This window comes from Papio anubis, chromosome 2 (assembly GCF_008728515.1).
Source record: "Papio anubis isolate 15944 chromosome 2, Panubis1.0, whole genome shotgun sequence".
NCBI classification, from domain to species: domain Eukaryota; kingdom Metazoa; phylum Chordata; class Mammalia; order Primates; family Cercopithecidae; genus Papio; species Papio anubis.
The window spans coordinates 96,976,689-97,004,213 of record NC_044977.1 but is presented as its reverse complement, the minus strand read 5'-3'; the positions used below and the strand labels follow the sequence as shown (position 1 = coordinate 97,004,213).

Sequence of the window (27,525 nt, the reverse complement as noted above, 5' to 3'; positions counted from 1 at the left end):
AGGGTGTCAGCAGATTTGCTATCTGTTAAGGGCTCGCTCCCTTCTTCTAAGAGAGCTCTTGGGTGGCTCTTCTTGCTGCATCCTCACATGGAGGAAAGACTGAATGCTGTGTCTTCGCTTGGCAGAATGGCAAATCATCACATTGTACACCTTGAATATATACAGTTTTTAATTTTAGTATACTTTTGATTAATGTTAGCATGGTATATCTCCATCTCACTTTTAATTTACATGTGTAATTATATTTAAAGTGGATTTATTGAGGGGAACATAGAGTTGGGTCTTGTTTTTTGACCCTTTCTTGTTTTTTAATCCTCATGCATTAAAATACAATCCTTGGTTTTTCGGGGTTTTTTTTTTTTTTTTTTTTTTGAGACAGAGTCTCACTCTGTCGCCAAGGCTGGAGTGCAGTGGGGCAATCTTGGCTCACTGCAACCTTTGCCTCCCAGGTTCAAACAACTGTTCTGCCTCAGCCTCCTGAGTAGCTGGGATTACAGGAGTGTGCCACCACGCCCAGCCAATTTTTGTATTTTTAGTATTTTAGTATTTAGTATTTTGTGTTTTTGTATTTTTGTATTTCACCATGTTGGTCAGGCTGGTCTCAGACTCCTGACCTCATGATATGCCCAAATCAGCTTCCCGAAGTGCTGGGATTACAGGCATAAGCCACTGCACCTGGCCCAATCCATGTAATTTAATTGGTGTACTTAGACTTGTTTTTTAAATTTTTTTGACTTGTATTTCAATAGCTTTGGGGGTACAGGTGGTTTTTTCTTACATGGATAATTTCTTTAGTGGTATTTCTGAGATTTTAGGGCACTCGCCACTTAAGCAGTATACACCGTACCCAATATGTAGTCCTTTATCCCTCATCCCACTCCTGACCTTCCCTCCACCCCAAGTTCCCAAAGCCCATTGTATCATTTTTATGCCCTTGCATCAGTTTAGCTCTCACTTATAAATGAGAACATACAATATTTGGTTTTCTACTGCTGAGTTACTTCACTTAAAATCATGGCCTTCGGCTCTATCCAAGTTGCTGCAACAGACATTATTTTGTTCCTTTTTATGCCTGAGTGGTATTCCACGGTGTATATATACACCACATTTTCTTTATCCGATCATTGGTTGATGAGTACTTAGGTTGGTTCCACATCTTTACAATTGCCAATTATGGCACCAGAAACATGTGTGTCTAAGTATCTTTTTATATAATGACTTATTTTCCTTTGGATAGATACCCAGTAGTGGGATTGCTAGATCAAAAGGTAGTTCTTTAAGGACACTCCATGCTGTTTTTCATAGTGATTGCACTAATTTACATTCCCACCAGTAGGGTAAAATATTCCCTTTTCACCACATCCACACCAATGTCTATTGTTTTTTGACTTTTTTGTTATGGCCATTCTTGCAGGAGTAAGGTGGTATCTCATTGTGGTTTTAATTTGCATTTCCCTGATGATTAGCGATGTTGAGCATTTTTTCATATGTTTGTTGGCTGTTTGTATATCTTCTTTTGAGAATTGTCTACTCATGTCTTAGCCCACTTTTTGATGGGATTTTTTTTTCTTGCTGATTTGAGTTTCTTGTAGATTCTAGATATTAGTTCTTTGTTAGACACAAATTTTGTGAATATTTTTTCTCACTCCATGGGCTGTTTGTTCTGCTGATTATTTCTTTTGCTGTGCAGAAGTGTTTTAGTCTAATTAGGTTCCATTTTTTAATTTTTGTTTTTGTTGCATTTGCTTTGGGGGTCTTAGTCATGAATTCTTTGCCTAAGCCAATGTCTAGAAGAATTTTTTCTGATGTTATCTTCTAGAACTCTTACTGTGTTAGGTCTTAGATTTAAGTCTTTGATCCATCTTGAGTTGATTTTTGTATAAGGTAATAGATGGGGATCCAGTTTCATTCTTCTACATGTGGCTTGCCAATTTTCTCAGTACTGTTTATCAAACAGGGCATCCTTTCCTCAATTTATGTTTTTGTATGCTTTGTTGAAGATCAGTTGGCTGTAAGTATTTATTCTTGTTTCTGGGTTCTCCAGAGATTATTGATGTTTAACTCCATTATTGAATTACCTAGATTAATATCTAGCATAGTTAGTACTGTTTTCTATTTGTTGTTCTTTTCTTTGTTCCTATTTTTATATTCCATACTTTTTTCTGCTTTTTGCCATTTTAATTGAGCATTAATTACATTTACATAATTGCATTTTCTCTCCTTTCTAAGCATATAGATTGTACTTCTTTAAAAACATTATTTTAGTTGTTGCCCAAGAGTTTGTAATGTACATTTATAACTAATACAAGTGTTCTATAGTCCTATGATTAGGTCTTGGTCTTTTGATGAGTCTATGCCCCTGGACTGCAACCTTCACCATTGCTTCTCAGTTTTTTTCCTCCCTTAGGTGGGACTGGAAGGCTGGAGCAGGCTGGAGTTGAGTATTTCCCTTCCCCCAGGTCAATTAGTCTCTGGAACAACCTCAGGAGATTAGGCTCTGATAAAATAGTTTCTCCTGAGGAAAGGCCTTACTAAAAGGAACAGAATCCTCCAGTGTATTGCAAAATGGTTCCTTTTCCCTGCTGATGGAGACATGAGGGAGTATGTCACCAATCCTATTCTCTGTGAGAACCTCGTAGCATTCCTGGAGGTAAAACTCAAGAAAGTGTGAGGGCCACCCCATGAATGGGTCTCCCTGGAGTTTTAAATTCAGAATTGTTCACACTGAGTCTCCAGCAATTTGTCAATTACAGTTCAGGTTTTCCTACTCTGATTCCTGCAGAGGTTTCTGCTCCTAGGTTTCTGGTCTGGTTAAGTTGCAATTTTCTGTATTTGCTGCCTATTTTTTCAATTATGGGGGCAGGAGTTTGCCCTGTGAATTCACTTCTCTGATGGAGCTAAGAAGAGTTGTTGATTTTTCAGATTATTCAGCTTTTTATTTGATGTTTGGATGGAGTGGCAACTTCTAAGCTCTTTACATTTTGGACCAGAAACCAGAAGTCTTTTTAGTTTTTATTTATTTATTTAGAAATGGAGTTTTTGCTCTTGTTGCCCAGGCTGGAGTGCAGTGGCGGGATCTCAGCTCACTGCAACCTCTGCCTCCTGAGTTCAAGTGGTTCTCCTGCCTCAGCCTCCCAAGTAGCTGGGACTACAGGTGCCTGCCACCACACCTGGCTAATTTTTGTATTTTTGGTAGAGACGGGGTTTCACCATGTTGGCCAGGATGGTCTGGATCTCCTGACCTCGTGATCCACTCGCCTTGGCCTCTCAAAGTGCTGGGATTACAGGTGTGAGCCACCGTGCCCAGCTTTTTAGTTTACTTTTAAATAAAATTCTATGGTCTAAATCTGGAGATTGGCCAGCCATGGTGGCTCACACCTGTAATCCCAGCACTTTGGGAGGCTAAAGTAGGAAGATTGCTTGAGCCCAGGAGTTTCCAACAAGCCTGGGCAACATAGTGAGCTCCCATTTCTACAAATAAATACATAAATAAGTAAATTAGCCAGGCATGGTGGCACATGCCCGTAGTCCCAGATGCTCAGGAGGATGAGTCCCAGATGCTCGGGAGGATTGCTTGAGCATGGGAGGATGAGGCTGGGTGACAGAGCAAGACTCTTTCTTAAACAAATAAATAAATAAAATAATAAATAAATAAATCTGACGATCATTCCTAATTTCATAATAGGTTGGGAGATTTTTAGTTAAGAGCCTTAATTTTTAAAAAATCAGAATTTGGTGGTATTTTTACATAATGTTTACATGACTAGGATGAAGTTGATTTCCAAGTTTCCAATTAGGGTGAAAAGTAATCCTTATAATCCAATATTCATGACAAGTGCAACAGGGCAAAAAGAGTGGATTCAACATTCTTATATCCAAATGGTTCAAGTGTATTTGATAGCTGAGGGGTCGGTTCTAATTTACTAGTCATAGCATTACTTAGATGGGCTGGTTGACAATGGAAGTGGATGGTTACATTTGTATTTTGGCATTGAAGTAGATCTATGGCTGGTAGCACAGTGGTTACTGTTCCATACTAGAGCCAACAAAATTAGTCTTGTCAGTTTCATAGACAGCCACACTGCTAACTCTTTCAACTGCCCTGTAACAGATGCAAACCCATTATCACTGCTAGAAACACAACTCTTGGAATGTGCCTAAGCAATGGGAGTGTGTGGTGAGACAGGATTTATCAACCCACCACCAACTCATGGGATAGTCACTGCCATCATGCTAGGGCATATGATATACTCAATTGTTGGTAAGTAATAGAACCTCTCCATTCTCTGATTTCCCATTTATATGACGGAAATAATATTAACTATTAAGAATGACATAAAGATCAATGGGCTTAATTAGGTAGAATTTTGAATTCCTTGCAGGTGTTATTTAAATCTGAGCTACAATTTGGTCAATAAAAAAAGCTTACTTGGTCCCCGCAATGTGTGGATTATAACATAGTTCTAAGTACTTTTAGGAATTATAAAGGAATTAGAGGCCACATCTCTATTCTCATGGAATTATTATACTCCATGTAAGACAGGACTAATCCCAGTCAAAGTTGATAAGCACACTAACAAAAATATTACCAGTTGCCACCGCTGACAAGGACTCTGTTGATCCTTCAATGGTCCATGCCCAGGTTCAGGTGTAGAGAACTGGAAGCTCTAGGAGACTCAAGGAATAAAACACAGGCTTAAAGGATGGGTTCACTTCTGAAGGTTTAATTATTTTGGAAAACCATTTAGCACAATCTCATGCTACCATATAATTCTTGTTTTAAAGGTCTGGTACTGAAAAAATTTTTACAGTAAAAATGAAACAATTTAGTATAACTACAGGTATTATCATCACAATTATAATTTGTGTCTACATAAACCTTTCCACCAAGAAAAGAATGCACACACATACATATACAAATGATGGTTTAAATGTCTAGTTTTAGGAGACTAAGGAGTTAACAACACAAAAGTAGCAGCAATGTGTATACTGCATATGCTACGAAACCTGACAGAAAGATATTCAATAATAGCCCACTTCCCCCACCTGCAGCATAAGAAATTACATCAAATACGAGACTTCACTAAGAAAAGGAGTAGCTAAGCAACACCTTCAAATCTCAAAGGAGTGTTTTTTAAAAGCCCTAAATTTAGCTATTACATATATTCATCAGCACAGCTAAAAAGTCTTTATAAACTAATCTGCAGCATCCAATAAAATAAAAATTCAGAGGAGGGTTTATTGTGCAGCTGAAATTCTTGAAGCTCAAATATATCGGTTATGGTGCTGCAAGTCGTTTTCCTGTTGCATGCGTGCTAGGAATGCCTAATCCATTACTTTCCACAAAAGAGTACCTTTTTGTCTCTTCAAAGTTTGCTTGATTACCTGGATGGTGCTTATGTGGCGTGTTCATTATGATTTGTGACAATCATTATGATTTGTGCTGCCTACTTCAACTAACAAGAAAACAGGCTGGGTGTGGTAGTTCACACCTGTAATCCCAGCACTTTGGGAGGCCAAGGTGGGAGGATCACTTGAGCCCAGGAGTTCTAGACCAGCCTGGGCAACATAGTGAGACCCCGTCTCAACAAAAAAAAAAATTAAAAAGAATAAGTAAATTAACCGGGCATGGTGCATGCCTGCTGTCCCAGTTAGTTGGGACACTGAGGTGGGAGGATTGCTTGAGCCTGAGAGGTCGAGGCTGCAGTGAGCTGTAATTGCACCACTGCACTCCAGACTGGGTGACAGAGCGAAACCCTGTCTCAAAAATTTAAAAACAAAACCACCTTATTTCAGATGCACTTTCATAAATCATTGTCATGCTTGCTTAGTCTAATAACCAGGTCTCTATCTTTCAAATGCTTAAATACGTATATCTCCATCTGTGCACCTTTCTAAAAAATTATTACACCTTTGTCATCAATTTCTTTGTGTTTTTAGTTTACTTGTGTTATTCACTTTTCCCTTTGAAACCTTAAGTTTTTTTTACCTGCCATCTCCTTTGTAACTTTTCTACATTGATTTAAAGTAGACAGTGGTATATATATAAATCAGCTTTCAAGAAAAACAAAAAAGCCCTGATTTGAAGTGATTGATAATTTCTGTGGTGTAAATACTTCCAATTTCAAAGTTCCAAGGTTTAATATCCAGGTCATGAAATTCCTGAATATTTGACAATCAGCTCTCATGAACAGAAAAAAGTCTGCTCTAGCCATGTAAACAGTAAGATCATTACTAGTTTTGCACTGACTTAGAAGAGTATTTTCACTAACTGCTCATTCACTTACACCATCATAAAGTTCCTCCAGCTGTGTGCACAGACAATTATAACTTATTTCAGTGTGGAATCAATGAAGGGTGAAAATTCTTCCCTCTATGCATCCCTGCAGAGCTAAGGCTAAATAAGCCAATTTGCTGAATGACTTAGAACCAAGTATTTATTGCATCACAAACAGATTAGTTCCCACTTGTCAGAAAATGTAATAGAGCCAAGATGCCAATTGGTGTTTGTTTTCTGCCACAAGTGCAGACTAAACAGAACGGATATTCAGTACGCTGTATTCAACTGAAGGATGCATTTTCAAAATGGGATGGAGGAGAATAAACAGGCAACATTAATGTCAGAGGGAATTATGGGTATGAACACTTTTTTTCTGCTTCTGTATAAACCTGACCCTGCTACAAATGTTCAGTGGCATAAATAATGACAATAGATGGATTTTGATCTTGGAAACTCAAATACAGAAAGGCAACTGACATTTTCAATGTCAATATTTTGGAGGGCAATGCTTTTCCTGATTTATGGGGATGCCTATTATTTTGGCATGGATTTATCAGGAAAAAACAACCAGAAAAAAAATGAAAGTTCAAAGATCTGAAATAGGCTGGAAAAAGATATTTTTAAAAAAACACTGATTCTACTGAAAATAAAAATTCAGGGCTCTTTATTGTATTAAATGAAATAGAAGGCGGAGGAAAAGAACACTATTAAAATTCTCTCCCCAAATCATCGCAACTTTAAATTTCCTGGGGCTGGTGAACATGACTGGAAATTGAATGGTAGTTCCTCTGGGATCTTCCTTTCTTCTTTTTTCTCTACCCCTACCCTCAATGACACTGGAACTTGAAATTGCACAATCAGATAAAAACCTGTTCTATGACTTCCTTCTCGATTTAATAAGTCAGAAATGTCACATACTTTCAGAAAAGTATGTGAAGGACATCAGAATGGGAGCTGGTATAAGCTTGGGGTTTATTTCAAGGGTCACGACTAATTTTTGATCACATGTTAATGGGAAGATTTAGCCCTGCTGTACTTCATGTGTGGGATATTTACCCATGCATTTTTAGTCATGGAATTTCCCTCTGTCACCTAGGCTGGAGAGCAGTGGCATAATCATAGCTTACTGTAATGTTGAACTTCTGGGCTCAAGTGATCTTTTCTCCTTATCCTCCAGAGTAGCTGGGACTATAGGCATGCATCACCATACACAGCTAATTGTTTACTTATTTTTATTTTTTTGTAGAGATGAGGTCTCTATCTATTTTGTACAGGGTGGTCTGAAACTCCTAGCCTCAAGTATTCTTCCTGCCTCCATCTCCCAAGTAACTGAGATTACAGGCACACTTCACCATGCCTGGCCACAGGAGTGTAGACTTTTTGACGAAAGTTTTCCTGAGGTGACTGCCTCCTATAACCATAGTATAAAAACCAACAAGTTATGACCTCACCATTCTCAACACTTAAGACATATTTCATGCTTAGCATTAAACAGAAATGAAAACAAATGTCACAGTTTGGGTTCTCTAAGAAGCAGTCTCTGAGACAGAGTTTAATGTTCAGGAGTGCTCTTGCAATCAACACCTGTGGGAAGGAAGGGAGAAAGAGGGATTGGATAAAGGGGAAGTTGAACTGTGATGTAGGTTTGACAGACTCTGGCACAGGGAGTTCTGGAGCAGAAATGGCTCAAAAGGATCATCCCAGTTTGAGTCAGAGTGGCTGTTCTTTTATGTCCCTGCCTCTATCCATCCATCCATCATTAGATGTGAGCCTTTCCTAGACGGGTATGACCTTGGTGAGATGGCTTTCTATAATGATGTGTTCCCGGAAGGGACTAAAAGCTGAAAGCTGTTCCACTGTTCCATCAAAACACCCACTACAGTTGGGGCAATAAATCCTTCCTTGAAGGGGAATTTGAGCACCACATCTCTGTGTCAACAGCAACAAGTCTCCTTAACCTGAAAAATATCGATCATCTTTTACACATCTCACATACTAAATAAGAGCATAAGAGTCTACCTACTAATACATTCAAAATGATTTAAGAACTATTGTTTCTCCAATATATGGTGTTGGAACAATTGGATATCCATAAGCAAAAACAAAAACAAAACCTCGACCTAAACATTTCACTTTCATAAAAATTAACTCAAAATGAATCATCGATTTAAACATCATGTGTAAAATCATAAAACTTTCAGGAAAAAACATAGGAGAAACCTAGGATCCTCAAGACCTCAAGCTAGGCAAAGAGTTCTCAGACTCGATAGCAAAAGCATAATCCATTTTTAGAAATCAATAAATGGGATTTTATCAATTTAAAAACTTTTACTGTGCAAAAGTATGCACCATATGAAGAGGATGAAAAAATAAGCTACAGATGGCAAGAAGTATTTGCAAACTACATACCTGACAAAGGACTGGTATCTACAGAATATAAAGAATTCTCAAAACTCAACAGTTAGAAAATGAGCAAAATATATGAACGGATACTTCATTTTAAAAATGATATACAGAGGGCAAATAATCACATGAAAAGATGCTCAACATCACCAGCCATCAGGGAAATGCAAATTAAACTCACAATGGGACATCACTACACACCCATCAGAATGGCTAAAATAAAAAAACAGAGACAACACCAAAGGCTGGCAAGGAAGTAGAGAAACTAGGTTGATCATAGCTTGCTGGTAGGAATATATGGTACAGATACTCTGGAAAGTAGTTTGGTGATTTTTAAAAAACAAAATATGCAACTATCATATGACCCAGCAATTGTACTCTTTGACATTTATCCCAGAGAAATTAAAACTTGGAATCACACAAAAACCTGTACATGAATGTTTTTGGCAGCTTTATTTGTAATAGCTGAAAACTGGAAACAGATGTCCTGCATCAGATAATTGATTAAACAAACCATGGGTATATTAAACCTTGTAATACTACTCTGCAAGAAAAAGGAATGAACTAGGCATATGTGCAACAATTTTAATCTCCAAATAATTATGCTGAGAGAAAAGTCAATCCCAAGAGGTTAAATATGGGCCAAGTATGGTGGCTCAGGCCTGTAATCCCAACACTTTGAGAGGCGAGGTGAGAGGATCACTTGAGCCCAGGAGTTTGAGACCAGCCTGGGCAACAAAGTGAGACCTTGTATGTACCAAAAAAAAAAAAAAAAAAAAAAAAAAAATAGCTAGGCATGGTGGTAAGCATGTGGTCCCAGGTACACGGAGGTTAAGCCAGGGGGATTGCTTAACATAGGTGATCAAGGCTGTACTGAACCAGGTTTGCACCTGTACTCCAACCTGGGAGACAGAGTGAGACCCTAACTCAAAAAAAAAATTTTTTTTTAAAGTCATATTCTATTCTATAATGATTCCATTTAGATAACTTTCTTGGAATGACAAAATTATAGGAATAGATTAGTTGTTGGGTTGTATGTGCAGGAGGGAAGTGGGTATGGCTGTAAAAGGGCAACAAGAGGGATCCTGTGGCAATGGAAATGTTCCACATATGTATTGTTTCGGTGTCAATGTCCTGGTTGTGACATTGTAATATTTTGCAAAATGTTACCACAAGGGGAAGTTGGTAACGGGTACATGGGAGCTTTCTGTATTATCCTTACAACTGCATGTGAATCTGCAGTTATCTTAACATAAATAGTTTAAAAAAAGACTTTGTGAAAAAAATCTTGAATTAAATTAACCACATAATTTAGTAGATGAAATGGTGGCATTACACATTGGTGGGATAAGGAGTTATCAATGCATGGTGTGAAGGTGATTTGATGATCTATTGCTACCTAACAAACTACCTCAAAATATAATGGCTTAAAACCATCACCATGTTATTTTCTCACAATTCTGTGGGTCAGGAATTCAAGTTAATCTGGACAGACATTAATCCAGACAATACTGGTTGGGGCCATTCACTCAGTTGCATTCAGGTGGTGGGTGGGCTGGGAATTCAAAGCCTTCACTCACAAGTCTGGTGCCTCAGTGCTCTGCACATGGCTTCTCTCTCCACATGGCTAGCAAGGCTTGCTTACAGCATGGTGGTCTCAGGGTAGTCAGACTTTTGCCATAGTATTTGACTCAGGAGGGGGAATAGATGAATTGGTGAACTCTGGAGCAACAGATTCTGAAGTTTCAGCACTGGAAATTACACAGCATCACTTCTGCCACATGCTTTTGGTCAAAACAAGTCACAAAGTTCAGACTCAAGGGAAGGAAAAACAAACTCTAATCAACATGAGGGGCCATGAGGGGCCAATCAATTAACTACAGATGTGCCTTGACCTACCATGGAGTTCTTTCCTGATAAACCCACTGTTAAGTTGAAAACACTGTTAAGTTCAAAGTGCATTTAATACACCTAACCTACCTAACATCATAGCTTAGCCTACCTTAAATGTCCTCAGAACTCTTACATTAGCCTACTGTTATGCAAAACCATCTAATACAAGGTCTATTTTATAATAAAGTCTTAAATATTTCATGCAATTTATGGAATAATGCAGTGAGTAAAAAACAGAATGGCTATATGGGTATTCGAATGGTTTCCACTGAATGTGTATTGCTTTCACACCATTGCAAAGTCACAAAATTGTAAGTTGAGCCATCATAAGTTGGGGGCTGTATTTGTAAAATACTTTTCTTTGTGGGAAGTTTTTAAAAAATTACACATTCTGGCCGGGCGCGGCGGCTCATGCCTGTAATCCCAGTGCTTTGGGAGGCCGAGGCGGGCAGATCATGAGGTCAGGAGATCTAAACCATCCTGGCTAACATGGTGAAACTCTGTGTCTACTAAAAATACAAAAAGTTAGCTGGCTGTGGTGGCGGGCCCCTGTAGTCCCAGCTACTTGGGAGGCTGAGGCAGGAAAATGGTGTGAACCCGGGAGGCAGAGCTTGCAGTGAGCTGAGGTAGTGCCACTGCACTCCAGCCTGGGTGACAGAGCGAGACTCTGTCTCAAAAAAAAACAAAAACAAAAAAACAAATAAATAAATAATAAAAATAAATAAATAAATAATTACACATTCAATTAAAAAAAGGGATATTGAGCTACTCGGATTTTCTATTTCATCTTATCAGTTTTAGTAAGTTATGCTTTCTAAAGATTTTGTTTATCTAAGTTGTCAAATTTATTGGCATAAAGCTATTTGTAGTATTGCCTTACTATCTTTTGAATATGTTGATAAGATCTCTAGTGACATCTTCTTTTCCATTTCTGATAGTGTTAATTTGTACTTTTTCTTTTTCTTCTTATCAGCTATCCAGGCATTTATCAATTTTATTAATCTCAAGGAACCAACTTTTGGATATTTCATGGATTTTGCTTTTTCCACATATCAATATGCTCTGGAGTACTTCCACATTAGTGCATATAGATCTACCTCATTTATCTTAATTGCTGCCATAGTATTCCACATTACGGAGGTACCAGAATTTATTTAATCATAGGCATTCTTATTAATTTTTCTTTTTTTTTTTTTTGCTATTAGACTACTGAAGCAAACATCCTTTGATGTGTCTCTATGTGCACATGAGAAAGGTCAGACCCCTAGAAGTTAAATTCCTGGACGACAGAGTACATTGATTTTATATTTTAAAACAGATCTCCCAAACTGCTTTCCAAACAGCTGTGCCAATTTGCACTTCCACCAAATAGGTAGGGACATTCCCCACTGATCCATGGCCTTGCCAATATTTAGCAGCATCAGCCTTTTATATTGATCAGTGAATTGATCACTGATGAGTCTGAGCATCTTGCAGCTGTTTATGGCTTGAGGGTTTTCTCCTCTGAGAAGGCTTTTTTCATCTATTTTCTATTTTTTAAAATATATCGAAGATATTAAAGCCTTGGTTTCTTAACATGTTCAAATAGATTTCTAATCTGTTCCATATTTTGCAGTTTTATTGTGCCTTTTTTCACACGATGTCTTAGATTTTGATGTGGTTAAATTAATCACTCTTTTCCTTTATGGCCTGGCATTTGTGTCCCACTCAAGAAGGTCTTTTATTCTGGTTCTGAGAGTTCAATTAATGCTTATTAGTTAATCAGAATCTCTTGTCTCTGGAGGGCAGCTCTACCACTGAGTTCTAGGATCCAGCCCCCAGGGCACCATGCTCCTCTTCCTCATTCCTCCATTCAACTATGTGGAGCTCTCAATTCCTCATGCCTTACTCTAGACTTTAATATCTGTCAATCCTCCCCCGACCCTACCCCACCCCATACACATCTTAAAAACAACTTGGAACCACAGAATACTAGAAGGGACTTCGGGAATTATCTAGTCTCAAACTCTCTCTCTTTTTTTTTTTGGAGACAGGGTCTCACTCTGTTATCCAGCCTGGGGTACAGTGACATGATCACAGCTCACTGCAGCCTTGCCCTCCCTGGGCTCAAAGGATCCTCCCACCTCAGCCTCCCGAGTAGCTGGGGCCAAAGGCACATGCCATTACACCCAGCTAATTTTTTTACTTTTAGCAGAGATGGGGTCTTGCCATGTTGTCCAGGCTGGTCTCGAACTCCTGGGCTCAAGCGATACATCCATCTTGGCCTCCCAAACTGCTAGGATGACAGGCATGAGTCACTGCACCCAGCCCAAACTCTCATTTTTATAGATGAGGATTAAGAGATGTAGACCTTGCTGTCCAGTATGGTAGCTACTAGCCACGTACGGCTTCTAAATTTTAACTTAATTAAAATTCAAAATTCAGTCACACTAGCCAAATTTCAGATGCTCACAACCACATGTAGCTAATGGCTACTGTATCGAGAGTGTGGGTCTAGAACATTTCCATCATTACAGAATGTTCTAGCGGACAGGGCTGCTCCAGAGCTCATTACTTAAAGGGTAGTCTGCTGATTGGCAGTAGGAACACAGGCGTAACTAGGAGCTAGTTAGAAATAGAGATCTCAGGCTCTACCACAGACCAACAGAGTCAGAATCTACAATTTAACATGATCCACAGGAAGTCTGCATGCAGATTAGAGTCCAAGAAGCCCTAAAGTCATGTGATTTTTTTTTTTTTTTTGAAAAGTCACTACAGCTGATTTTCAGGCCCTTCCCTTGACCCAGCTACTACTTTCCCTTATCATCCTGTGTCCTTCTTATCTCCCTGCCACATTTGCTTTCTCAATATGTTTTATTACAGCATTTCTTTATAAATATTTACAGGCTGGACATGGTGGCTTATGCCTGTAAAATCCCAGCACTCTGGGAGGCCAGGAGTTTGAGACCGGCCTGGGCAACACAGTGAGACTTGTCTCTACCAAAACCAAAAAATATTTACAAAGCAGCCAGGCCACTGAAGCCCTCATAAAACATCCCCTTCTCCATGCCCTCACCCTCATTCTGGTTTGTAAGTGCTTGCTTGGCAGGCTTGTGATAAAGGCCCAGGCCCCTGTGATGGCTGTGGTATTGCTCAGCACTTTCCCTGGGGAACTGCAGTTGGAGGGCTGGAAATTAAAGCCAACATTGAACCCAGTGGGGCACCAGTCATCAACCAAGAGTATGGCACACTTGGTCTTGGTGGGACAATGGCAGCATTCAGTCTTTAGGCTACAACCCTGGGGCAGAACATGCAGAGCAAACTCTGTACTTGCTTTGTTCAGTGTCATATCTGGCCATCTGACTGGAGAGTACAAAGCAGGTACCGGCAATCTCCAAAAGTAAGCACTGCTCAACCAGGTAACTGGTTAGTAGGTCACAAAAAGGAGTTAATTTGGAGGTAAGGGACCAAGCTGGCCTTAAAACTCTGAGGTCTGCTTTCAGGGCACCACCAAAGTTCAGGGAGGTAGTGATGGAGGAAGTCTGGTCCAAGCTGTGGTTCAAGTATGTGGGGCCCTTGGGGTATAGGTTGCAATGACATGTATTAGTCCATTGTCTCCCAAGAAGACACAGTCCAAGGGCTCCAGGGTGGCATAGTGGTCAGGATAGAGTTGCAGGGTTCCATCATTGCTGGCAACACCCAGGGGATAGGTGGATGGCCAATTCTAGCTTGGATTTCTTGCCATTGTCCAAGATGACTCTTCATCAGCAGCAAGGTGAAGCCTGGGCCAGAGCTACTCCCAGAGTTGAGGAAGATCATGAAGTCCTATAGTCCTATGCACTGCTTGTCAGTTTCTGCATAAACTCTAGCATTGGATCAATGATCTCTTTCTCTCTTTTTTCTTTCTTTTCTTTTTTCGTGACTGTGCAGCAGGCTCCAGGTCCATAAAGACCAAAGTGTTGCAGGAGTTGCTGCAAAATCCTAGGGTTTTATTACTGGACTCAGTACCACTGGGCTTAGACTGTGTTCCAGGCAGCAGGGTCTTCAACAAACACTCTGAGAGGTGTGATTGTAGGGGATCAGTTTCTGCAGACATACTACAAATGTCTGACAACATTCTTGTGGAAGCTAAAGTAACTTCATCTTGGATGCTAATCCACAATGTTGATTTCTGAGTAACCCCAGTTTTGGGAAGGCCTCCAAGTTTTCTACTTTATCTATTTTCCTTTTATAAGAGCATGTGACAGCTGTTCTTACATTGTTATAAAGAAATACGATTGGGTGCGGTGGCTCACAGCTGTAACCCTACCACTTTGGGAGGCAGAGGAGGAAGGATCATTTGAGGTCACGAGTTCAAGACCAGCCTGGCCAACGTGGTAAAACCCTGTCTCTACTAAAAATACAAAAAATTAGCCCAGCGTGGCAGCAGGCACCTGTAATCCCAGTGACTCAGGAGGCTGAGGCAGGAGAATTGCTTGAACTCGGGAGGTGGAGGTTGCAGTGAGCCAAGATCACACCACTGCACTCCAGCCTGGGCAACAGAACAAAACTCCGTCTTAGAAAAAAAAAAAAAAAACACACAAACAAACAAACAAACAACAACAACAACAAACAAGAAATATCTGGGACTGGGTAATTTATAAAGAAAAGAAGTTTAATTGGCTCATGGTTCTGCAGGCTGGACAGGTGCTGGTATCTGCTTGGCTTCTGGGAAGGCCACAGGGAGCATTTATTCATGGCGGAGGGCAAAGCCGGAGCAGGCATCTTACATGGCTAGAGCAGGAGCAAGAGAGTGAGGCGTAGGGGCCATATACTTTTAAACGACCAGATCTCACAGGAACTTACTATTGCAAGGACAGCATTAAGGGGATAGTGCCAAACCGTTCACGAAAATTCACCCCCAGGATCTAATCACCACCCATCAAACCCCATCTTTAACTCCAGCCTAGACTGGAGTTGTGGAAGTCACAATTCAACATGAGATTTAGAGAGGACAACATCCAAATTATATCAGAGCACATACTTACCTACCTGCCCTTAAGTCAAAACAACCTTGGTCTGGGAGGGTAACAGCACAGAGATTTACCTGTCTTGCTGCTCTCCAAGACCATGCTTCTGTCCGTAAGTTCCCTAATAAATCACCTTTTACTGACAAGCTGGATTTGTCTGCTTCATTCTTTAGTTTCTCAGCTCCTTCTGCATTTGGAGGTCACTTTGCATATATGGCCCTTTCATAAAACAACCAGGAATTCCTATAAAAATGTTTTTTATATGTTCTGGTCTTCCCTAAAACATTTTATGAATTAGATCAAACACAATAAAAAATTTACTAGTTATTACTATGCCTAAGAGATTATAAGTGGCTTTCCCCCCTCTAAATTACAGAAGACACCATGCCTATCCTAGAGGACTTTCTCGTGTAGTTGGAAAGATACTCGATAATGTTTATTAAAAAGCTGTAACAATTACGCAAGGCCGAGAATCTGACAGCTAGATGGTCGATAAAGATACCTTTACAGTGGGGCTCAGAGGAGAGAAAAAGAGGGAGGAGTCAGGGAAGGAGAGCAATGAACTGAGTCTAAAATAAAGGTTAATGTATTCGCATAGGATCTATCAAAACAGGAGCCGTATTTCAACCAATTGTTTTCAAGCACCTAGAACAAAGTGAGCCCATAGTAGATACACATGAAACACAAATGAATGAGTAGTAGTGGGTGGTAGAATTACAAAAGCAGGTTGCACCTGATGGTTAAAAAGCTTGAAAACAGGTCAAGAAATACTTCTATTTAGGTTAGTCATTTCCCCTCAATAACTCTAACTACCTAAACATCGATTTTTTTTTTTTTTTTTTTTTTTTGAGACGGAGTTTCGTTCTTGTTGCCCAGGCTGGAGTGCAGTGGCGTGATCTCGGCTCACCGCAACCTCCGCCTCCCGGGTTCAAGCGATTCTCCTGCCTCAGGCTCCCGAGTAGCTGGGATTACAGGCATGCGCCACCACGCCTGGCTAATGTTACTTTTTTTTTTTTTTTTTTTTTTTTTTTGAGACGGAGTCTCACTCTGTAGCCCAGGCTAGATAGACACAGGGTTTCTCCATGTTGGTCAGGCTGGTCTCGAACTCCCGACCTCAGGTCATCTACCCGCCTGGGCCGCCCAAAGTGCTGGGATTACAGGCATGAGCCACCGCGCCCGGCCAACACCTACTCTTTTCACCCTCCCAGGTATCTAGAGGGTTGAGTGGGAGGGAAATTGCTGGTTTGGGACACTACAGTAACACCAGCACCTAGAGCAGTGCTCAACTGACTGAAGGCTCCTGTGAGTCGCCCTCTCCCCCCGGCCCCTCAACCCGCGGGGAAGGGCTGGTGGGAGGCCCGGGAGGCCACACAGCACCTCGATTACGGCATTTCATTCGCCACTGCACCATCTATCGGACACTAGCTAGGCTCTTCCAGGACTGGACGCACCTCCGCCCCCAAGGTGCCACCTGACAGCCAACACTGACAGGATGATGCATGAATACAGTCATTATTCAAATTAGCTATCACCTAACTCAGTCGGGTGAGTCTCACCAGTTCTTCTGGGCTGACTGTCCCGTCCCGCACTCACACCCGGGGGCGTCGGGCGGGAGAACGCGTGCGCGCTGACTGGGGATGGCGGAGGCAAGGCCGGGCACGCGCAAACGCGGGCGCGCCGCCAGGCCGTGCTAGGGCGCGGAAGACGCATGCGCGGGCGGCCCGCGCGGCCTTAAGTGCAGCGCCGACCTGGGGCGGCCCAGTCGGCCTGTCAGCCGGCTTCGAGGTGAGTTCCGGCGCTTGCGCGGCGGCGGCTATGGCGGCGGAGGAGGCGGAGGTGGACTCCGCCGACACCGAAGAGAGGTAAGCGTAGCCGGCAGAGGGCAGGGGGCTTCTATGTGTCTCCGGCGCGCACCCTCCGCGCGGGCCGGGTTAGGGCCCAGCGGGCAGCACCAAGGACTCGCCGCCCGCCTGGCGATGACCGGCCGCTTCCTCGCCCCAGCATGACTTCGCGCGGCGCCCCGAGGCGTCCCGGCGCCGCTCTGCTCGGGATAGGCTCCCCTCAGCGCCGGGGCCGCGAGGTGTGTGAGCCGGACTGCGGCCGCACCGGGAGGCTGCCTTGACCCCGCGCGGAGGGTCCGCCCCGTTGTTGTGTAAGCCGCCCCGCGGGCCGGCGACGGAGCTGGCCGCGGCGGCCGCACCGGTTCGGGCTCTGCCAAGGGACCCGGCCTGTCCCAGTGCGGCCGGCGGGCGGTGCCCGGCAGACCCTGCACCTGACTGCGAGGCGCGAGAAATGACCGGGTGTCTCTGTCAGCCTCTCAGCGCGGCTTCCGTCTGCAGGTACTACCTGTGCTCTGTCCAGCCTCGGCCGCTGGGCGATCTTTCCCGTAGCCGTGGGAAGGGGCGGCGCTTCCTTGGGGGGGTATTAGAGGCCCGAATTCGCCCGGGAAGCGGCGGGAGGGCAGGGGTGCCGAGAAGGGGGCAGGGGAGAAGAAGTTAGGGAAGTGGGTGTATGGCTGTGGGTTTCAGATACTTCATAGAAAGAAAGTTAGCCCTTAAGATAGAGATACCACGTTCAAATGTGATAATTCATCTTTCGAATAAAGGTCTTTGGCTTGCAAGCTCCACTGTCCCTTATTTATTTGCGCTTCTGGGATTATTCTGGTTTTACTGGCTAAGTGTGTGTTGCATGTGCCTTAGAAGAACACACATAATGTATAGGAAACTGGAAGTTGGAGGGCAGATGTCTAATCTGAAACTTTTTGATATACAGTGAGTTTATTCTTTTCTACACCTAAATGACTTCTTGCATTTGTTAGTAGAAGAATAGTAGTTAATGAGTGGAATAATTGTTATGGAGATTATTGCCTTGTTTCTCAAGACCTGTCATTTATATTGGAAAGTAAACTTCCCCCATATATATTTAATTTTTTGACATCAGTTCTACTTCAGACCTCTGGAGAAATTTGCCTAGGAAGCATAACCTAAATGATAGAATATGGAGTACCATGAAGATAGGGATATTTGGAAAGATGTCATGGGGAAAAATTGTGAAATGTTAGAAACGAAGTTATTCTCTTGAGTTTTGTTTATTTGTTGAGGTTTGTTGATGAACTTCCTCGTTGCATTGAGGTGAAATGTTGAATGTTATGTGGACGCAAGTAGGAACCTGATTGGTAGGTTGTGTTCTCATCTGGTTTGTCACAACATTTTTGACTCTTGACACTACTTTCAGGTGGACTCTTTGGTTTTGATGTAGTGGGACCTGGAAGTCCAGGACACAATCGTGAAAGGGTTTTATGGCTTGGAGTGATGGTTGGAGGTCATTGGAGGTAGATGATTAAAAAATCCTTAGCAGCTGATTAGCCAGTTTCTAGACAGAAGTGGGCTTCCCTGGTATTCTTGGCAATATGCTTTAGCGGTGTCTAGGGACTATCCCTAGAAGTGATCCTGTGAAGTCCAAGGTTGACCCTGTGTGCTGGATGTTATTGTTCCCATTTTGCAGTTGAAACCACCACTGGAAGGGCTGCTGACAGTCTGCCAGCAAGTAGCAGGGCTGGAGTGGAACCCTTTCAGGTGTCTGGATTTAATCTAAGATGCTTATCCTGTATCTCTGCTGCCTGTCACTGGAATTGGGACTCGTGGGATGTCTGGCTCTTGTTTTGAATACAGTTCCCTAACCTTAAAACATTTGAGGTTTAGATAGGGAGATGACATTAACAAAGGAAAGTTATAAAATGGTCATCTGATGGCTTTTTGAATATGATTCTTGTCCTTTACTTTGTGGCACTTAGTGAAGACAGGCATACTGGGATCCATTTTGCTTTCAACATCCAACCCCTTTCAGCTGCAGAACAGTTGAGAAAGCTAAAAGTGATGAGAGTAGACTTCTGTGAATTGCTTTAAGTTATCCTAGAGAATGATTAAGTGACAATTGAGTTGAGAGGAAAGCTGTCACAGAATTGCCCAGTTGCAGGGTAGACCATAAAAGAGGTGATTTGCAGTTGTGTGCTGGAGTTGATTTGTACCAGCAAACCATTGCTAAATTTTCAGGAATTTTGCCAACCGTTGGCAGCTTGAAATTGGCCATGGTGGGAGTATTTACGCCACGGAAATCATCAAATGCTATAAATAAAGTATAAATAAGGGATTTTTCTCTCCCCTTCCTGCTTCAGTCTGTTTGCTAGCTCCCCACTGGGTTTACATTAGACTGTGAATGTAGGTCTTTGCCTTGGAGATAGGAGAGTGGATTTCTCTATCTAATCTTTTTAAAAACTGGCAAGATATGTGCCTTTCTGCTGCCTTCTCTCCTTCCCAAACCTTTGCCACCTGACATCTTAAAAATCACAAAACTTTTCACTGCCGCATCCCAATGGCCTTCTAGTTTTTTCAGTACTTCTTCTTGGGTCCTTTTTGGTGTTTGTTACTGTAATGATAGCTACTACTATTTGAAACTCTTATTAGACATTCTAGGTCTTAATGACATTTTGCCTTTTATCTTACCTGAGAGCAACAATACTTTTATTCATTTCTCCCTTTTTTTTTCATTCTCTAAATGTAGTCATTTTCCAGGATTCTGTCATCACCCTTGTTTTTATTTTTTGTCTTGTTTACTTAAACTCCTTGAACTATCTCGTCTGTGGAGATGACTCAGATCTCATTTTCTTTCTGGAGTCCTCTTCTGTACTCTGGTAATGTTTCTAATTGTCAGATGTTTGTGACTGATTCCTCAAATTTAACATGTCCAGACCATGATCTTATTTTTACCTTCCTGCTCCTAAACGATATAAAAAGCTCAGTTCTTCCTCTTGAAACATTATATTGGCTTAAACATTGCCTTGACGAATTGTTAGGTTTTTAGTCTAATCTCATGGTTCTGTAATTCCCACTCCTGATTGTGAGTTATTAAAAAAAAAATCATGTGGTGAGATGATTCATTAAAACTGTTCAGTTTGAGACCTAGGATTTTTAGTTTTATTCTCTTTATTATCTAGTGAATGAACTTATTTTAGAACTGATGCAAGGAAATGTAACTCACTTGTTAAGTAGACTACACATGAGGCTTCTTCAAGTGTGTTTGATAATGAGGTCATATAAGTGACTCTAAAATGGTTTGTTTACTGTGTGAAGGAAGGTAGGAAACAATGGGGAGATAAGTGTTACCAGCACATGACTTGTCTAAAACACTTATACTACCATTCTGTGTCTTTAAAAGTTACAGGTTAGAAATGGGTGGGGGGGCAGTTAAAAGAATATTACTTAGTGTATTAACATATATTAGAGGGCCTGGGTTGTTGTTGATAATTTGAATCACTTAAGTATCATTTATCCAAAATAAAATGGCATGTTAGTCACTTAAATTGTAGCTGTATGAGACCATATTCTTTTTTTTTTTTTTTTTTTTTTTTTTTTGGAGACAAGTTCTTGCTCTGTCGCCCAGGCTGGAGTGCAATGACACAATCATGGCTCACTGCAGCCTCAACCTCCTGGGCTCAAGCAATCCTGCCATCTCAGCAACTTGCCCTCCAGCCCCCGTATTCCCCCTCCAGGTTGCTGGGACTACAAGCATGTGCCAGGCGGCTGGTCTTGACCTCCTGACTGAGCTCAAGCAATCCTCCCACCTCAACCTCCCAAAGTCCTCTTTTTTCTTTTCTTTTTCTCCTTCCCAAGAATAGAATTTAAAAAGTAAATTCCCAAGAAAGGTCTTTATTTACCTAGGTGTTACAATTTCCAAGTTGGAAGTTTTTAGTCATTGGTTGAGGAAGTATCTCAGATAAATATAAGTGTAAATATAAATAAATATATATATATATTCATACCTGTAATTAATTTGGATATTTATAATAAAAAGCAAAGCCTCATGGTTTCTTTAAATGAGATAGAATACTGTGCTTAGGTTAGTTTATCAAGAGCAATAATAAGTTTATATGATTTTTCTCTCTCAACTGTACTAGAATAGGAATGGAGGCCATTTTAAACAAAATTTTAATATAATGAAATCCTCTTTACTTATAACCTAATTAGAAATGTTATTTAAGTGGCCAAGAGTGTGTGGAAACTGGCCAGATTTCTGCATATTTTCTTCAGAATCTTTGAAACCTCTTTCACTGTTTCATAATATTTATAGATTGTGCAATTCAGGTTTGGTAATAGTATAGATAGTCAGATATGTTAAAGAACAAAACAGAGATTACCAGGAAACTTAAGTGTTGGTGGTCTAGGGTATAAGTACAATGTAATTTTTTTTTAACAGATTAGGTAAAAAGTTAATGGAAAAAGTGGTGTCTGTCTCTCACTCAGGATACTTAAAGTCAGATTCTTAGGTAAAATATACTCTATTAAAATATGTTAAGCACATCTTACTTGGCTTTCCTTAGAATTGTCACCACTGATGTGATCTTTTATAACTTTTCTTACTCAAAAGTCTGCTCACTAAAAAGATTATCAGTTTACACTACAATGGTTATAAAACAAGGATCCTTTTTTGTTTTGTTTTGTTTTTGTTTCTGTGATTAGATAGATGCTTTAGGGCTTGTATCCTTTGCGTTGCTAATAAGGTAAGTGCCCAACTGATGGGGCTGTGTAGAAAACTTTTTGGCTTGCATTGGTAAGCTTTCCCCATGTCATAGATGCTTACTGTTAGAAAGCTGTAGTTCCTGTGGTGAATGGCTTTTCTTTGTATTATAGTTGACACTTTGGTCACTGTTGAATTTAGGCCTCAGTGATGGATGATAGTGTTTATTGCTTATCTCCTTAAATAAAATAGAGAAGTTAGGTTTTGCTTTTCTATTTATTTTCCAAAGCTATGAGGAAAAGGCATTGAATCTAGTTTACTGTTTTATAGGTGGTCTATGTGAATTTAGTTTTTACCTTGAATTTTGTGACCTCAGAAGAATGGCAGGATATCTGACAAGCTTCAGTCCTGTGTCCTTAGTTCCAGTCTTCTATATATTTAAACCTAGGAATACTGAACAACACTGAATGACGTAGGATTCCACTGGGGAGGGGGCAAAGGGTCTCTTTGAAGGTGAGATTACTTTACCCCAAAGACAGGAGGTAGAGTTGGATGGGTAAGTTTTAGAGGGTTGAAGCAATAGAGGTTGCAAGGTAAGGTATGGGACCTTTGAACAAACAGGAATCAACTAAAGGATGGAAAAGATAGGCCCTTGCTTTTTACTCATTGGAAGTGTTCCTTGGAGCCTATTATATGTATAACACTTAATCCTGTAGAGTGTCTCAAAGAAGTAGAGGATAGTTTCTGTAAAACATTTAACCATCTGGTTAAAGTAAAACTGGACAGAAACATCAGGGCTTAGGGGAAGAGTGCTGTCTTTACAATTCCATTAAGGGTGAGAATATCTTGCTATGTTTTGTTAAATATATATTTTTCTGTTAGAAAAAAACCCACTTTAAAAAAATCACCTGTTTTGATGAAGATGCTTCTTTGAAAACCTGAAAAGAGTTGGTGCCTCTTCTTATGGTTGAAGATGTAATTTTTTAGTATAAAATGTAATGTAAGCTTACAAACATGAAAACATGTTTTGCCCCTTCTCTGAGTTGAGCTGGTCACTAGGAGGGAAATCCATGGACAGACAGTCCCATTGTTTGAAAGCTGGTTTTGTGGTAAGTGGTAAGTTGATGGAGGTAGGCATGATTCTTCCATTACAGGCTGGTATGTAACTTTTTAAACTCTGGTGCTTTGTACATAGTAGGTATTCAGTGTCTGAATTATTTCTTGAATGTTGTTTCTTAAAAAAAGCATCCTTTTTAAATGCAAAGAATGCATTTGTGTTTTCTTTGCCCCAATTTGTCTGTGATATCAGTTGGAGCAATAGTAGATTATACTTCATTTCACTGTAATTTTTTTTTCAATTGACCTCTGATTCTCTCTGGCAAATAATTGTGATGTGGTTTGAGGGATGTTCGTTTAAGACAATGGATGAGATTGAGTTGTAAGTAATTTCATGTTGGTACTAGTTCATATTTTTTTTTTTTTTTTTTTTTTTTTTTTTGAGACGGAGTCTCGCTCTGTCACCCAGGCTGGAGTGCAGTGGCCGGATCTCAGCTCACTGCAAGCTCCACCTCCCGGGTTCACGCCATTCTCCTGCCTCAGCCTCCCGAGTAGCTGGGACTACAGGCGCCTGCCACCTCGCCCGGCTAAGTTTTTGTATTTTTAGTAGAGACGGGGTTTCACTGTGTTAGCCAGGATGGTCTCGATCTCCTGACCTCGTGATCCGCCCGCCTCGGCCTCCCAAAGTGCTGGGATTACAGGCTTGAGCCACCGCGCCCGGCTAGTTCATATTTTTATGGTTAAATATAGACCTAATGTCTGGTCAAGAACAAAAGAGCTTCACCTTAATGATAGTTTATTGTTTTTAACCTCTAAAAATCATGAGTTCTTTTATTTTAGTGGCCTGTGTATTGGTCCATTCTCATGCTGCTATAAAGAAGTACTTGAGACTGGGAAATTTACAAGAGCTGTGCAAAGCCATAGAGACACATAATCATGTGAAATTTTGGGAGCTATGAGGTACTGGAAAAAGTACAATGTATAAAAGAAAAGAAAAGATGGGATGGAGGTAGGCTGTGGATGGATTGCAAAGTACCTTTTGTGCAGGTCCAGGAAAATATAGACTTTATCCTGTAGGTAATGGACAACTCTTCAGACATTTTAAGGAAGGTAGTCATTTGAGAAAAAAGCACTTTGGTGTGGCTCAGAATCAAACTCAAATCTCTGCTTGTGTCACTTACTTACTAGCTGTATACCCTTGGACTTGGTGCTTAACATTTCTGAACTTCAGTTTTTACATCTATGAAATGGGGATAATTTGGACTGAGAATCTCCTGGATTGTGAGTGACTTAATCGTTCAGCGAACATTATTTATTGAGTACCTGTTATACATAATATCCAGATAAATTCTACAGGGAAGGGAAGTATTGTAGGATGAATGTACAAAGGTTAGAAAGCTGGGTGTTGGATCACAACACTTCCAAAACTTAACATATTTTCCTACTCACACCTATTCTAACCCTTGTGTTGTCTGTCATTATAGTGGTACCCTAAGAGAGACGCCTGGGAATCCTTATTATACCTTCTTTATATCCAACCAATTATCAAATCCAACCTGTTTTCCTTTTTAAATATTCTGTGACTACATCTTCTTATCTCTATGCCTGTTGCCAAAGCCTTGGATTGGGCCCTTACCTCTCATCTGGACTCTGCAGTAGTTTACTTTTCCTCTTCTAATTCATTTCTTTTTCATCAGAGAGTTCTCATTTTAAATAATACCAGCCATGTACCCAGCCCTTGCTAACTGTCAAATGACTGCTGAAGCTCTACATTATGTCAGGTTATTACAATAAGCTTTTGGTTGGTAGCTGCCAGGCCAGGAGTTGAGGCTCACCCTCTCCTTTGTTGGCTACAAGCAAAGTATGTCAGCTGCAGTCCCCCCAAGCCTTTCCTCACTAGTTGCCTCAGATCTGCGTCCTTGTTCTTTGTTGTGCTGTCTTCCAATGGATGCTTTGGTCATTCTATTCATCTACTGTTTGCTGAAACCGAAAGCTTTTTTGTATTTCTATTAACAGTTAACCAGTTCACCCCAAGGAGATTGTACACAGTCCAGCCCCTGACATTTGTGTTAGGGGTATGTTACTACTCATATGAGATTTGAAGCCTTTTTTTCCCCCAAAAATGATAGATCTCAGATTTTAATAAGGCGTCTCTTTTCTCAACCCCTATAGAGGTACCTTTTATATTCACTGTGAAACTGTCATTCAAATGAATCTACTCCTGGTCTTTAACTTTTTTTGCACTTCTACTCCAATAAGAGGCTGTCTTGCAGTGGGGAGGAATGTATTTTTTGTGTTTTCTTGTTCTGCCCATTTTGTCTTCTTTTTGTTTATTTGGAATCTGACTATCCATGAATAAGGTAGACTTTGAGATCTACTTGTAAGTACACAGGCTGAAGTTGAATATCTGTATCCCATTACTTACCACCATGTTTTGTGCATGTTAGGTCACTTTTGTCACACGTAGCTTCACCATCACACAGGTAGTAAATTTCCTGTGCTGCCTTTCTTCTGTGCATGTGACAGTTGGTAGTTGAGAAGAGCATGAACTTACCTATTTGTATTTTGTTTTTGGTGCTCTAGGTCAGGATGGCTAACTGGCTGGCTCCCTACGTGGTGCCCTACATCTACATTACACCTTAAAGAAGCTGAAGAGAAGATGTTAAAATGTAAGGCTTTCTTCTTGTAAGTTAAATGAACTGTGTACTAAGATAGGTCCGATATATCTCATTGCCCTGAAACTAGAGATAAGATTTTGTGGTGTGTTCATTGTCAGCAAGATAACTTTTTTCCTTTTCCTTGTCATTAGAAAGTACAGAAATGAATGTTGGGGGCTGACAGGTAGGAGTTCTAAAACTTTTTGGTCTTGGGCCCCTGTTATACTCTTGAATTAGTAAGGACCCCAAGGAGATTTGTTTATGGGCTTATTATCAATATTTACCATTTCTAATTCAATTAGAAATTAAAATTGAATAATCAAAAATGTTTATTAATTTCTTTAAAAATAATGGTAACAAACCCATTACAGATTAAAATAAAGTTTGTACCAAAAAAAAACAAATAAATACTTTCCAAAAAATATGTAATGAGAAGAGTAACATTGTTTACATGTTTACAAATCTCTTTTATGTCTAGCTTGACATAAGGTTGCTGCTTCTGCTTTCAGTCTGATGAGTAATCACATATGTGACTTCTGGAAGACTGTATACCTACTAGAGAATGAGAGTGAAAAATATAAAGTCTTAGTATTATAAGTATTATGATGAAAATAGTTTTGACTTCCTGGATCCCCTCAAAGAGTCTCAGGGACACCCCCCTGACTATGCTTGAGACTATGCTTTGAGAACAGATTCTAGGTGTTTCAGAGCATGCAGCCTTGTATAGTGAAAGTACTAGACTGGACCCAGGTAACTTGGTCTAGGCCCAGATCTGCCACAAAATCTTGGACAAGTCACTTTGCTGAGCTTCTTATTTCTTGTAAAATGAAGGGGTAGGATTTTTATAAAATGAAGGGGTCTTTAGAATTCCTTCTAGTTCTAGCATTTTAGGATTCTGTATTTATAGGGGTGTGGAAGCCCTTTTTTTTCCTTCTTATGAACACTAAAATTTATCCAAACTTGTACCATCAGGGCATTCCAAGGTATCTGTGGGTATAGTTCTAAGCAGTGGTATTTATTGTGCAATTTTGTTTTGCTGATTCTACTTAAAGGAGTGGATTAAGTAGTACCGTTCACATTCATGTGTTATTTTTGTATGTAGGTGCAGATGTTTGTACATGTCTGTTTTTCATTCTCTTTACCACTAATGGATTTGTTTGTGCATTTGAATGATTCAGGAGTCAGTGACCATAACTGTATATATTCTTAGGAAGGGATAATTAGCCATCTTACATGAATTTTTTTTTTTTTTTTTTTTTTTTTTGAGACGGAGCCTTGCTCTGTTACCCAAGCTAGAGTGCAGTGGCACAATTTCAGCTCACTGCAACCTCTGCCTCCTGGGTTCAAGCAGTTCTCCTGCCTCAGCCTCCCGAGTAGCTGGGATTACAGGCACCTGCCACCATGCCCAGCTAATTTTTGTATTTTTAGTAAAGACGGGATTTCACCATGTTGGCCAGGCTAGTCTCGAACTCCTGACCTCAGGTGATCCACCCGCCTCTGCCTCCCAAAGTGCTGGAATTACAGGCGTGAGCCACCACACCTGGTTATTACACTGATTTTTAACATAATGAACTTTTATTCCATGTACTTGGGTAAACTTGCTCTCTACAAAACTGAGAAAGTTGTCATTGTGATTTACCAAAATAAAAAAATTCTTATCAGGAGATAAAAAGAGGTGCTAGATTCTCAATTCATGCATCTAACAAACATGTTGATTCCCTTCCTTTTGGTTCTA

General features: G+C 40.6%; 1 protein-coding gene and 1 long non-coding RNA gene across 4 annotated transcripts in view; one reads left to right on the top strand and one right to left on the bottom strand.

The window, feature by feature from the left end:
• Positions 1-3,872: 3,872 nt before the first annotated feature.
• Positions 3,873-7,447, bottom strand: LOC103882105. The gene is made up of 3 exons (XR_643798.4): positions 6,288-7,447; positions 4,590-4,675; positions 3,873-4,102 (listed from the first exon to the last, which is right to left on the bottom strand). It is a non-coding gene; the product is annotated as an uncharacterized LOC103882105 (long non-coding RNA).
• A 9,261-nt stretch (positions 7,448-16,708) lies between these two features.
• ABHD5 (abhydrolase domain containing 5) overlaps positions 16,709-27,525 on the top strand; it is a 30,247-nt gene continuing 19,430 nt past the window's right edge. Inside the window, exons 1-2 of one of the 3 annotated variants that reach the window (XM_031663428.1) lie at positions 16,709-17,426; positions 25,717-25,802. In XM_031663428.1, the coding sequence (XP_031519288.1) occupies positions 17,380-17,426; positions 25,717-25,802 (133 nt within the window). In that variant the 5' untranslated portion in view covers positions 16,709-17,379. Of the gene's footprint in view, positions 17,427-17,476; positions 17,904-25,716; positions 25,803-27,525 lie in introns of those variants that run through there. The other 2 variants (XM_003894588.4, XM_009201054.3) reach the window with 2 other exon arrangements.